The sequence below is a fragment of the Salvelinus sp. IW2-2015 genome, linkage group LG18, assembly GCF_002910315.2.
Source record: "Salvelinus sp. IW2-2015 linkage group LG18, ASM291031v2, whole genome shotgun sequence".
Classification (NCBI taxonomy): domain Eukaryota; kingdom Metazoa; phylum Chordata; class Actinopteri; order Salmoniformes; family Salmonidae; genus Salvelinus; species Salvelinus sp. IW2-2015.
The window spans coordinates 45929062-45943850 of record NC_036858.1 but is presented as its reverse complement, the minus strand read 5'-3'; the positions used below and the strand labels follow the sequence as shown (position 1 = coordinate 45943850).

The 14789-nt window shown below is 43.4% G+C and overlaps 1 protein-coding gene across 1 annotated transcript in view; it reads left to right on the top strand.

The window, feature by feature from the left end:
- The window catches only part of LOC111978290 (spectrin beta chain, non-erythrocytic 1), a 125490-nt gene that overhangs the window by 27301 nt on the left and 83400 nt on the right, over window positions 1-14789 (top strand). Inside the window, exon 2 of the mRNA XM_024008268.2 lies at window positions 7727-7962. Within this exon, the coding sequence (XP_023864036.1) occupies window positions 7779-7962 (184 nt within the window). The 5' untranslated portion in view covers window positions 7727-7778. The remainder of the gene's footprint in view (window positions 1-7726; window positions 7963-14789) is intronic.

Below are 14789 nucleotides of genomic sequence, written 5' to 3'. Positions count from 1 at the left end.
CGGCTTCACCATGTTTCATTGAAATGTACAGCTGTGTGTCATTCTGCATAAGCAGTGCATAGCAGTGAAAGTTAACATTATGTTTTCGAATGACATCCCCAAGAGGTAAAATATATAGTGAAAACAATAGTGGTCCTAAAACGGAACCTTGAGGAACACAGAAATGTACAGTTGATTTGTCAGAGGACAAACCATTCACAGAGACAAACTGATATCTTTCTGACAGATAAGATCTAAACCAGGCCAGAACTTGTCCGTGTAGACCAATTTGGGTTTCCAATCTCTCCAAAAGAATGTGGTGATCGATGGTTTTAAAGGCAGCACTAAGGTCTAGTAGCACGAGGACAGATGCAGAGCCTCGGCTGACGCCATTAAAAGGTAATTTACCACCTTCACAAGTGCAGTTTTCAGTGCTATGATGGGGTCTAAAACCAGATTGAAGCATTTTGTATACATTGTTTGTCTTCAGGAAGGCAGTGAGTTGCTGCGCAACAGCTTTTTCAAAAATGTTTGAGAGGAATGGAAGATTCGATATAGGCCGATAGTTTTTTTAATTTTCTGGGTCATGGTTTGGCTTTTTCAAGAGAGGCTTTATTACTGCCACTTTTAGTGAGGTTGGTACACATCCGGTGGATAGAGAGCCGTTTATTATGTTCAATATAGGAGGGCCAAGCACATGAAGCAGCTCTTTAAGTAGTTTAGTTGGAATAGGGTCCAGTATGCAGCTTGAAGGTTTAGAGGCCATGATTATTTTCATCATTGTGTCAAGAGATATAGTACTAAAACACTTAAGTGTCTCCCTTGATCCTAGGTCCTGGCAGAGTTGTGCAGACTCAGGACAGCTGAGCTTTGGAGCAATACGCAGATTTAATGAGGAGTCCGTAATTTGCTTTCTAATGATCATGATCTTTTCCTCAAAGAAGTTCATGAATTTATTACTGCTGAAGTGAAAGCCATCCTCACTTGGGGAATGCTGCTTTTTAGTTTGCTTTACGACAGTATCAAAAAGATACTGCAAATGTATTGCAGATAAAAGTTTGTGCGTGATGACGTAGTGCACATACAAAGTTAAATGGGTTTCCATCGCATTTTCAACTCTAGTGATGGTTTTGTCACAAATGTGACCACTCTGGTCTTGGCACGTGTGCTCTAGCCAACAGCTGGCAGATACAGTGCAGGTAGTCTACCTACATGATGAGATTATTATGGATAAGAGCGAGATTATTTTTATTTGTCAAATGGCAGCCAATCATCGATCATCATGTCACCAGAATAAGACCCTCAATATTTATTGGAAAGGAGCGTCAAACTCCTTTGTGTGTGTGCACTTTCACCACCCTGTGAAGTTAATAATTGATTTCATCTGTAGCCTAATAAACTGCATGCTTTCCCGAGACGTAGTGGGAGAACTACACAACATATCATCGCGTGAGTACAAATTGACTAAAATAGGATGGTTATTAGCAATGTTTTTCTCCGCCATTTCCACCGCCACCTAATTAATTTTAGAGACACTAAAAGATCACTCCATGTCGAACAAACAATGTCTGTCGGCATTTAGAAATATGTACCAGCATTTCCTGTGTCCATCAGCCTGGTCGTGACTTTTTTGATGCGTTAGGTAATTCATCTGCATGAAATGGTTGAATGGAAACCTGGTTAGTGTGGATGATGTCAGAGAGGTTGCAGTGAGAGAGCTTTCTGAGCCTGCTATTGGGTTTGACATAGAAGGAAACTGGAGAAATTCCGGAAACTGCAACCAGTGTCTCTTCAAAGTATACAGTGCTGAATGGGGAGTCTGGGCTCTTGTTGGGCCACTCAAGGAAATTCAGAGGCTTGTCCCAAAGCCACTCCTGCATTGTCTTGGCTGTGTGCTTAGGGTCGTTGTCCTGTTGGAAGGTGAACCTTTGCCCCCAGTCTGAGGTCCCGAGCACTCTGGAGCAGGTTTTCATGAAGGATCTGTCTGTACTTTGCTCTGTTCATCTTTGCCTCGATCCTGACTAGTCTCCCAGTCCCTGCTGCTGAAAAACATCCCCACAGCATGATGCTGCCACCATGCTTCACAGTAGGGATGGTGCCAGGTTTCCTCCAGACGTGACGATTGGCATTGAGGCCAAAGAGTTCAATCTTGGTTTCATCAGACCAGAGTATCTTGTTTCTCATGGTCTGAGAGTCTTTAGGTGCCTTTTGGCAAACTCCCAGCTGGCTGTCATGTGCCTTTTACTGAGGAGTTGCTTCCGTCTGGCCACTGCCATAAAGGCGTGATTGGTGGAGTGCTACAGAGATGGTTCTCTTTCTGGAAGGTTCTTCCATCTCCACAGAGGAACTCTGGAGCTCTGACAGAGTGACCATCGGGTTCTTGGTCACCTCCCTGACCAAGGCCCTTCTCCTCCGATTGCTCAGTTTGGCTAGGCGGCCAGCTCTAGGAAGAGTCTTGGTGGTTCCAAACATCTTCCATTTAAGAATGATTGAGGCCACTGTGTTCTTGGGGGCCTTCAATGCTGCAGGAATGTTGTGTTACACTTCCCTAGATCTGTGCCTCGACACAAACCTGTCTCGGAGCTCTGCGGACAATTCCTTTGACCTCATGGCTTGGTTTTGCAGTTGACATGCACTGTCAACTGTGGGACTTTATATAGACAGTTGTGTGCCATTCCAAATCATGTCCAATCAATTGAGTTTACCACAGGTGGACTCCAATCAAATTGGAGAAAGGATGATCAATGGAAACAGGATGTACCTGAGCTCAATTTCGAGTCTCATGGCAAAGGGGCTGAATACTTATGCACATTTTTTTTTAATTTGCGAAATTTACTGAAAACCTGTTTTCGTTTTGTCATTATGGGGTATTGTGTGTATATTGAGGTAAAAAAATAAATAAATTGCATAATGGGTCTGAATACTTTCCGAAGGCACTGTAGATCCGATCCCTGTTTTCAGAGGGTCAGGCTGTGACGATGATATATTTACAAATGAATAGCAAACTAAGTTAATATAAGTGCCCTAGTCTAGTGTATAGTATAAAACTACAAATTGTCTACTGTTTCACAAAACCCTTTGACTGGAAAATGTTTGTTTTTAACCCTTCATTGGTTTTCAATTCCTATGTGAACAATCAATGTTTTTCTTTTCCTATCTCTTGATCAAGTAAATTGTCAAATAAGATTGTTTTGGACCTGCCTTTGTGTTATGCTTGGCAGCCTTATGGAGTAGGCCGAGATGGAACACTGTGCCATTTTCAGTTTGCAACAAAGGCTTTTGTCTGTTTGGTTTCCATGGAGATCTTTAGTTCGATCTTGATAAAGGCCCTTTTCAATACAGTCACTGAAATGTTTCTATGTAGGAGACTGGAGAGAGAAATGGCGCTGGATCAAAAGAGAAAACGTGAAAGGGTGAAGGAGAAATCAAATGAATAATTTAGAGAAAGGCAGCACAAAATTAAAACGAGAGCCGGAGTGGATCCAATACAGCTGTAACTAAATGGCAATAAGTTATTGTAAAGTATTGCTGACCTGTGTTTGGCCACACATGCAGCTTTAAGAAAAATATTGAGAAAGTGGGCCCTTTTTTACCCTGTTCTTAAGTAGCATTGGGTTCAATGTAAACAATGAAAAATGCTAAGCATATTCTGATGATGCAATCATCTCCATGCCAGCATCCTGCTTTCTAGGCTCATACTGACCCAACATTGACCTCTTTTTTAAATTTATTTGTATTTATACATCGATGTACCAGTCTGCAGATCAGTTTATTTGACCCCTGATGTGCTCGTGTTGAGCCTGTGCTCAGGGAAGGCACAATGTGTGTCGCTCTTAGGGTAGGAGAGAATGATGAAATTACCCTCCTCAAGAAGAGAGGCTTTGAAAGTGAAATGAGTCAGCAGTTGGTATGGATTAGCCATGATTTAAAGGATGGAATGTTTCTCTACTGTTTGTTTGTGAATGTTTGTTTTTTGGTGTATGACGTCATCTCTGCATGTCAGTGTCAGTACCATCAATGTCTGTATGTTTTGTGTCTGTGTTCAGTGCACTGTCATGGACAATGAATACATCCTCTGTAGGCCTGTAAGATGGGTGATATTTGTAGTCTGTAATAGGATGATGGATGGATACAAGCCGAGGTACAATTTGTTGAAGGTCGTCCATAGATAGGTATTTAATGGATTCTCGCCTTCCCTTTATCCTCTCCTCCTCTCCTCCCTCTTTCTGTCTCTTGTGAGGTGCTCACCTTCCTCTACCACACAGGCTAAAAATATATCTTTTCGACCTGTTATCCATCTACTGCCTTATGTGTGCGCGCGCGCGCACACACACACACACACACACACACACACACACACACACACACACACACACACACACACACACACACACACACACACATCAGCATCTAGATTCTGTATCTTATCCCGGCCCTTTATAGCCTACAGTCACAGCAGACCAACCCTCTCTCTTCTCTCTCCATCTCTCTGTCTTACCCAGCACACAGTGGGTGAACACAACATCTCCCTGCATCATCAGAGTGACAGGTGGGAGGATGTCGGTGGGGGTGTGAGGATGATGCGTTGCTGGGGCTGAGCCCTTTGGTGAAGCAGGTTTAGAATTTGAGTATCCAGACATACTACCCCTGAGCCAAACCCATTACATACTGCAGACGCTCTCATGCAATCTAGCAAATGTGGAGTCAACCATTGCTCATGTATGGAAGAATGATTTGTAAAATCCATAGCCCTTATCCCACACCAGTGATCCCGGTCATGGTTCGATAGCTCTCAACCATCGATAGTGGTTGATTCCCCAGGTGGTCTGGTTAAGTACTGCAGACAGGTGCTGTTGGTATTCAGCACATCATTTACGGTGTGCTGCTTTCACCACTAGATACCATTCTGCTGTGCTGTCTCTGAGTCTTCGTGTTAATCTCTCCCATTGCCACTGCTGGTCGCCACCATGCAGTCTCCTCCCCTCCTAAGTCCATGTCCTGACACACTTTCAGACGTGTGTGTGTGTGTGTGTGTGTGTGTGTGTGTGTGTGTGTGTGTGTGTGTGTGTGTGTGTGTGTGTGTGTGTGTGTGTGTGTGTGTGTGTGTGTGTGTGTGGTGGGTGGGGTTGGTGTGTGTGTGGTGTGTGTGTGTGTGTGTGTGTGTGTGTGTGTGTGTGTGTGTGTGTGTGTGTGTGTGTGTGTTTCTCTATGATTGCGGCTCTGTTGGCCCTCAGACAGTCTACACTAGCCAGAGCACCATTGTCCAATGTTTGCTGACTGTTGGTGTTCAGATAGACTTCTCCTCTCGACGATTTGCTGAGTTCATCAGGCAAACACTGGCCTGTCCCATTGAAATGAGCTGAGTTGATTCACTTAGTCTGGCCAATGACTGTCTGACTGCAGCAGAACACAGGGGCTAGCAGAGGGAGAACAAGACAGGCTGCTAAGGCTGTAATGAGCATGTTTTTGGGTGGAACGTACTAAAAATGGTGGTGGGTACTGGGTACTAGATGTGGTGTATACTTTAGATGTGGTGTATACTATTTGCAAGATTTGTATTTTTTTGTGGTGCAGTGGGACTTTTCATTGGACTGTAGCAAGGTATCCCTTCAAACATGATTTTTTTTTACAGTCATACTCTGATTTTATCTGTATGAAATGTTGCTGAGGCATATTTCATGTTTACCAGCATAGTTTAGAAAATGCTGTGTGTGCTGTGTCCTACAATAGTGTTGTTGGCCAGATTGTGTTAAACTCTTTTGTCTAACTTTGTTTTATAGGTGCTCTGAAAGCCAACTTGAGTTTAATGAGCCACGTTGCATGCACACGCTTTGCCAAAAGTATGTGGACACCTGCTTGTCGAACATCTCATACCTAAATCATGGGCATTATTATGGAGTTGGTCCCCCCTTTGCTGCTATAACTGCCTCCTCTCTTCTGGGAAGGCTTTTCACTAGATGTTGGAACATTGCTGCGGGGACTTGTTTCCATTCAGCCACAGGAGCATTATTGAGGTTGGGCACTGATTTTGGGCGATTAGGCTTGGCTCGCAGTTGGCGCTCCAATTCATCCCAAAGGTGTTTGATGGGGTTGAGGTCAGGGCTCTGTGCAGGCCAGTCAAGTTCTTCTACACCGATCTGGACAAACCATTTCTGCATGGACCTTGCTTCGTGCACAGGGGCATTGTCATGCTGAAACAGGAAAGGGCTTTCCCCAAACTGTTGCCCCAAAGTTGGAAGCACAGAATCGTCTAGAATGTAATTGTATGCTGTATTGTTAAGATTTCTCTTCACTGGAACTAAGGGGCTTAGCCGGAACCATGAAAAACAGCCCCAGACCATTATTCCTCCTCCACCAAACTTTACAGTTGGCACTATTCAATGGGTCATGTAGCGTACTCCTGGCATCTGCAAAACCCAGATTAGTTCGTCAGACTGCCAGATGGTGAGGCGTGATTCATCACTCCAGTTTCCACTGCTCCAGAGTCCAATGGTGGCAAGCTTTACACTACTCCAGCCGATGCTTGGCTTTGCACATGGTGATCTTAGGTTTGTGTGCGGCTGTTCAGCCATGGAAACCCATTTCATGAAGCTCCCGACGAACAGTTATTGTGCTGACATTGCTTCCAGAAGCAGTTTGGAACTCGGTAGTGAGTGTTGCAACCGAGGACAGATGATATTTACGCACTATGCGATTCAGCACTCAGCAGTCCCATTCTGTGAGCTTTTGTGGCCTACCAATTCGTGGCTGAGCCGTTGTTGATCCTAAATGTTTTCACTTCACAATAACAGCACTTACAGTTCACCGGGGCAGCTCTAGCAGGGCAGAAATGTTACGAACTGACTTGTTGGAAAGCTGGCATCCTATGACTATGCCAGATTGAAAGTCCCTCAGCTCTTCAGTAAGGCCATACTACTGTCAATGTTTGTCTATGGAGATTGCATGGCTGTGTGCTTGATTTTATACACCTGTCAGCGACGGGTGTGGCTGAAACAGCCAAATCCACTAAGTGGTTAGAATGCATCACTGTTTAATTAAATGTCTCGATTTGTAGCTAACTTTAAAATAATTGACCATGGGGATCGTACTTGATCATAATAAACTAATTTTATAGTCCAAAACAGCCTTCAATTATTATTATTTTTGGTCACTCTGGTAATCGAATTTACATAGGCTTTTTGGGATAGACCATGGCTTTTGGCACCACTAGGTTGCTACGCAGTAGACGACCAACAGAGTTTGTGACTTCACGCCCCAGACCGGACACTGGGGGCCTGGTGTGGATGGACAAAATCAACATGCACGCAATGGTGCATGAGGACACGCGATGGTGCATGCGGACACGCGTGTGGCCAGTGCAGTCAGCATGTAATGGAGCCTCACAGTTGCTGCCATTGCCAACAGATGAGAATTCAGCTTTCTTCTATGTATTGGAGTAGTTACATTTTATCACCAGGAGGTGGTACTGTAAACAAGCTTTACAAATTCACACAAGCTGTTTGAGACATTAGGGGGAGACAACTTACTTCTAATTTGGACAGTGACACGACAACAGAATTGGTCAGAATCTCTATAACCAGTACAATATAATCATTGAAGATTAGGGCTTGAGATTAAAGACTAATGTTAGGATGTAGTTGGAATAGCAATGCACATTTGCTTGATTTAACACACCCTTGGTTGATTATGTAAAATCATCATACGCCTGATCATTTCCCTAAACACATCACCTCCTCTGTGTCCACAGGGCTTCAGGAGAAGTGGCCGATGTGTGGCAGTGTGACAGTTGAAGGGTCAGGATGACATCTGTAGCCGCCGATTACGACCACATGGAGATCCAGCAGCAGCAGCAGCAGCAGCAGCAGCAGCAGCAGCAGCAGTACAGCAGCGACATTGTCAACAACCGCTGGGATGCTGACGAGTGGGACAACGAAAACAGCTCGGCCAGGCTGTTTGAACGCTCCCGCATCAAGGCCTTGGCAGGTAGGTGTAACTGATGTGAAATGGCTAGCTAGTTAGCGGTGGTGCGCGCTAATAGCGTTTCAATCGGTGACGTCACTCGCTTTGAGACCTTGAAGTAGTGGTTCCCCTTGCTCTGCAGAGGCCGCGGCTTTTGTGGAGCGATGGGTAACGATGCTTCGTGGGTGACTGTTGTTGATGTGTGCAGAGGATCCCTGGTTCGCGCCCGGGTCGGGACGAGGGGACGGAATAAAGTTATACTGTTACATAGGCACCAGAACTACAACACTACTGGATCTGAGGACCATCTTACACATGGATATACTGTTTTACATTGTCCTTTCCAGCACAGTTCAAGCATCTACGGTGGATACGCAAACAACTTTGTCCCCTGCTCCAACCCGACTGCCTGGTCATAGACTAACTAAACACTAGGGGCCAACACTGGCCCCAACTGACACAGCACAAGCTTCTTCTATTGCATAAATGGGTTACAAATGTCACAGTGATGTATACTTCCTCATAGGGTCAGGCTGGATTCAGCCTATCCTTTGGCTACTCTTGAGCCAATTGAACTCTCCAGCTACTCTCTTGATTTAATCAGATTAAGTTTCTGTGCTACATAGGATTAAGCTGTATTGCTTGTTAATTGGGATCATTAGGCTTTAATGTCATTGAGGTGAGTATGTCCACTGTCTCTGGACCGCATAAGGTACTTCTGTGAAGATTAACAGGGGATTAGTGGACACAGATTTACACAATAGCCGTTAACGAGGAATAATTAATTATGGAAAATGAGGATTAACTCTGGGGGCTGGTAATCTATGTTGTACAGAAAATAAATATACTAACGTACAGTAAGTTGTCAAAGCCCTGTGTTATTGTAGAAAAGTATACACACACAGGCTGCCACTGCCTCCTTTTAAGATGAAGCATTGTAGCTAGAATGGCCATTATAAAGCCATATCCTCCTGTCCTAAGGTCTATGTGGCACTGTTGTTGTTCCATAATGCCCTTCTTACATCTTAATACAATGCGGTATTTGGGCTCACCCAGACAATGAAAAGAGACCACCTACTGTACCCCCCTACAGTACAGAATGTGTCCCTGCTAAGGTGTTCCCCTTTTACCCCCAGTAGTATTCGTGGTGGCACTGTGTTTGTGCTGTAATCGTAGCTGTAGGCCTGTTTTTGGGCTCCGTAGTTCACTGGTTTCTAGGCTAATGTGCTAGTGTTTCACTTAACTAAATAATTCACCTGCCTCTTAAATATGCAGGAGTTGTTGGGGACTACAGCACCACAACATGGCTTCTCCGGCTCTTTGACTTTCAGTTATTTGGTCTTTCATTCATGATAATGGCTATATTCTTGTTATTGGGCCATATGTATTGTAAATCCTGCTTTTCTCTTATCCCCATAGAGTAGCTTGTGTCACTGTCTGAGTTGCTTTTTTTAGACTATGTACAGTGCCTTCGGAAAATATTCAAACCCCTTGACTTTTTACACATTTTGTTGCGTTACAGACGCAAAAAAAAAAAAATGTCTAAAAAATCTGCAGCAATCAACACACAATACCCATAGTGACAAAGCGAAAACAGGTTTTTAGACAATTTTGCAAGTATTCAGCCCCTTTGCTATGAGACTCGAAATTGAGCTCAGGTGCATCCTGTTTCCATTGATAATCCTTGAGATGTTTCTACAACTTGATTGGAGTCCACATGTGGTAAATTCAATTGATTGGACATGATTTGGAAAGGCGCACACACACCTGTCTATATAAGGTCCCACAGATGTCAGAGCAAAAACCAAGCCATGATGTCAAAGGAATTGTCTGTAGTGCTCCGAGACAGGATTGTGTCGAGGCACAGATCTGTGGAAGAGTACCAAAACATTTCTGCAGCATTGAAGGTCCCCAGGAACACAGTGGCCTCCATCATTCTTAAATGGAAGACTTTTGGAACCTCTAAGACTCTTCCTAGAGCTGACCACCCGGCCAAACTGAGTATTGGGGGGGAGAAGGGCCTTGGTCAGGGAGGTGACCAAGAACCCGATGGTCACTCTGACAGAGCTCCAGAGTTCCTCTGTGGCGATAGGAGAACCTTCCAGAAGTACATCCATCTCTGCAACACTCCACCAATCACACCTTTATGGTAGAGTGGCCAGACAGAAGCCACTCCTCAGTAAAACGCACATGACCGCCCGCTTGGAGTTTGCCAAAAGGCGCCTAAAGACTCTCAAACCATGAGAAACAAAATGTTCTGGTCTGATGAAACAAAGATTGAACACTTTGGCCTCAATGCCAAGCATCACATCTGGAGGAAACCTGGCATGGTGATGGCAGCATCATGCTGTGGGGATGTTTTTCAGCGGCAGGGACTGGGAGACTAGTCAGGATCAAGGCAAAGATTAACGGAGTAAAGTACAGAGCGATCTTTCGTGAAAGCCTGCTCCAGAGTGTTCAGGACCTCAGACTGGGATGAAGGTTCACCTTCCAACAAGACAACAACCCTAAGCACACAGCCAAGAGAATGCAGGAGTGGCTTCGGGACAAGTCTCCGAATGTCCTTGAGTGGCCCAACCAGAGCCCAGACTTGAACCCGATCAAACATCTCTGGAGAGACCTGAAAATAGCTGTGCAGTATAGTCCCCATTCAACTTGACAGAGCTTGAGAGGATCTGCAGAGAAGAATGAGAGAAACTCCCCAAATACAGGTGTGCCAAGCTTGTAGGGTCATACCCAAGAAGACGCAATGCTATAATCGCAAACAATAGTAGTGAATTTCCAGTGTAACTTGATCACCTCTCTTGCGCTGCTCAACAGTGGATTGTCACATCATTAAACTTCAGTTTGCTTGCTCTGTGTGCTCTTTGTAAACAGATATGACATGTGACTGGCTCAATTACATTTTTGTGAATATGTTTTTTTTGGGTGAGTGGAAAATCATACTGTGGGTATTTCAAAATACCCCGGTTTATGGAATATACAGTATTCCGCCCAAGCCTAATCAGTTGCATTTTTTTTGTATCTATATCACATGGTAACGTGGTTTCAGTTCCTTATGAGCCACCATAGTTGTTGTCATGTGATGAGAGCTCAAACTGCTCCAAATTTGAACAAGCAAACTGACTGGCTAGCTAGCTAGACCTAAATTGGAGTAAACTAATTTAGCTGTACCACTATTCCAAATCTGGAGCTACATTTCTAGCTATACATTTTGTGCCCATTCCGTCTTTGTCCGATTAGCAACAAATCTGATCTGTAGGAGAGAGTTGAGCTTGTAGACCACTGATTTGGCCAGCTCATCCTTCTCTAGGCCGCTGGTTGGCCAGGTCGTCATCCTTAGCGAGATGACATCATGTTCTATGAGGAAATATAAATACTTTTTTCAATGTTCTGTTTGAGATACAAGTTTGAGTTGTTTTTTAAAATTATATTTTTCTCCAATTATTGCTTTGGCCAGTATAGTACCAGTATAGAACGAGTCAACAAATTTCTTTAGATATGACTTAAAAGAATATTAACTTTTAAAAGTGAGATTTTTACTGGGCAGTTACTTTAAACTACACATAATGCAAATAATATATATATGGTACAAATATCCATATGTCTTACCAAGTGCTAGCTGGCTATTTTGTCGGGTGGGTTCCACCACTGATTTGTGGGCTGGTCACTAACGTTAGCTAACATAAACTCACCCCATTCCGTACAAATGTGCGCAACCGCGACATTCAAACGAGGCAGCAAAGAAAACTAATGGGACTGTAGCGACTGTGTTGACTTCAAAATCTGGGGTATGAACTACGTTTCTATTCAAGCGTTGATCGACATGGTAATGGCTCTATAGTATTGGAGAAAAGTTGAAAAAACTGACCCTCCGTTACATCGTGACGTGTCATGCCGTAACGTACAGCACGCATAAAGCAACTATTTCTGTCTTACAATCTCTCTCCACCAGGTGTAGCACTTCTCTCATTGTTTAAAAACAAGAAATGGACAGTGACGGGGGTACGGGGGGATACCTAGTCATTTTTTGTGTCATTACTGTAAGCGATCATGACTCTCAAAGCCGCTGTTCACTTCTGAAGATCACTTCAGCACTGCCCTAAAAAACCCGATTCAAATTTGACACAAACCTTCAAATAGGTATGTAATGACACATTATATAAACTTTATATTGTTTTATTTACATATTAGAGGCGATAAGGTGATAAATTGGACAGATCGAGTGAAAAAAAGCAGTTTTCCCACACATCTCCTCTCCTTCTCACTACCAAGCATTAGTTTTGCTTCCCCACCCGCCATTTTTAAAAAGACCCGACGGAGCTCATTGCCTTGAATTATGCAGAAACGGGCAGCTTGGAGGTCATGTCATTAATTTTGTTGGAAAGGGGAGAAATTGTGCTTTACAATGGTATTGACATTACAGTTGATCTGGAAGAATTGCGTTTTTGGGGCGCTAAAATAAGGTCAATTGTACGGACCAAGGCGATGTACAAAAGTGAGTGAGTTTACGTTACTTGGCTAGCTAGTTAGCTACCATCTAGCTGAGGGTCGCTAGGTAACATTAGCTAAAGCAGATGAAAAAAGAAAAGCAAGTTGGCTAACTACAAAGATGTTTGTTAAAACCAGATGATATGTGCACAAGCATAAACAGAAATAATGTAAAGAATACATACATGGCACAAAGTTGCTTTCTTACAATGTTCCAGCTGTCTATCTAGCTCGTGAAGACTTTTTCCACCAGCAGTTGTTTGTTGCCTGCTATTTTGTTCTATAACTGTTTGTGGGCTAGCTGGCTAGTTAGCTAGCATGTGAGGGCGGTTGACTCATGGAGAAACAAATAAATGTATGTATACTTAACAAAATATAAACGAAACATGAAATGTTTGGTCCCATGTTTCATGAGCTGAAATAAAATATCCCAAAAATGTTCCACATGCACAAAAAGCTTATTTCTCTGAAATTGTGTTCACAAATTTGTTTACATCCCTGTTAGGGAGCATTTTTCCTTTGCCAAGATAATCCATACACCTGGCAGGTGTATCAAGAAGCTGATTAAACGGCATTATCATTACACAGGTGCACCTTGTGCTGGGGACAAAAAAAGGCCAAAAAAATTTGCTGTTTTGTCACTCAACACAATGCCACAGATGTCTCAGGTTGAGGGAGCGTGCAATTGGCATGCTGACTGCAGAAATGTCCACCAGAGCTGTTGCCAGAGAATTGAATGTTAATTTCTCTACCGTAAGCCACCTCCAATGTAATTTTAGAGAATTTGTCAGTACGTCTAACTGGTGTCACAACCACAGACCACATGTAACCACGCCAGCCCAGAACCTCCACATCCGACTGCTTCCCTTTGGGGATCAACTGAGACCTGCCATCCGGACAGCTGATAAAACTGAGAAGTTTTTCTCTCTGTAATAAAGCCCTGATTGGCTGGGCCTGGCTCCCAAGTGGTTGGGCCTATGCCCTCCCAGGTCCACCCATGGCTGCGCCCTGCCCAGTCATGTGAAATCAATAGATTAGGGCCTAATGAATTAATTTCAATTGACTGATTTACTTATATGAACTGTAAAATCTTTGACATTGTTGCATGTTGTGTTTCTATTTTTGTTCAGTAACCAGTTTATAACATGTTTTGCCATAATTAGTGCCTTAAAAATAAATGTTTTGTCATACCCGTGGTATACCACGACTGTCAGCCAATCAGCATTTCAGAGCTCGAACCACCCAGTTTATAATGGCCAATATACCATTTCTAAGGGCTGTTCTTATGCACGACCCAAATCGGAGTGCCTGGATACAGCCTATATTTTTGATCATAATATGAAACATGCAATACATTGTGGACCAAAGTATTTATTGTCTTGCCTATTTTGACAACCTTTTTGTTGTATTAAAGTTAGTGAGCTGGTCTCATTGGTGAACCCATGCTTTGTCTTTGCTTTGCTAGCTATCCGCCGAGTGCGGCAGCAAATGCCGGTGCGTTTTGTTTTTTACAAAAGAGTGTAGAAAGCGGGTAAAATAAGTATTAAACGATATCACGACATCCCTCAGTCATATCGATATCAAACGATATTGATATCATATAGAATTATCGATATTGGTGCCCACTACTAGTAACCAGTTTATAATACCAATAAGGAACCTCTGGGGTTTGATGTATATGGCCATTATACCATGACTAAAGGCTGTATCCAGGCACTCCGCTTTGGGTCGTGCATAAGAACAGCCCTTAGAAATGGTATATTGGCCATTATAAACTGGGTGGTTCGAGCTCTGAAATGCTGATTGGCTGACAGCCGTGGTATACCACGGGTATGGCAAAACATTTATTTTTAATGCTCTAATTACGTTGGTAACCAGTTTATAACAGCAATAAGGCACCTCTGGTTTGTGGTATATGGCCAATATAGCATGGCTGTCATGCATAATAACAGCCCTTAGCTGTGGCCATATACCACACGCCCTTGGGCATTATTGCTTAAATATACCACACCCCCTGGGGCCTTATTGTTTAAATACTGTATATAGCATAATTTGTATTGTTAGGTCTGAGGTATATTGTTCGTGTATCACCGGTTATCATGTTGCGTGGTATTATTACTTTCCCCTGTTTTCGAATTAAGCAGATCTGATTTTATTGATTACTGCACCAGTCATGTATTCATGTAATCCATCTCTATACTGACCTGATGTTTGTGTAGTACAAACCCTTTCTCTCCGCCCTACCCTCTCTTGCTTTTTTCTCTCTTTCGTTCACTCTCTCTCTCTCACTCCCTCTCCCTCGCTCCCTCTTAGCATTTGCTGGCCAGATGTGAGTTTAACGTTGCAGTGGCGATGGCATT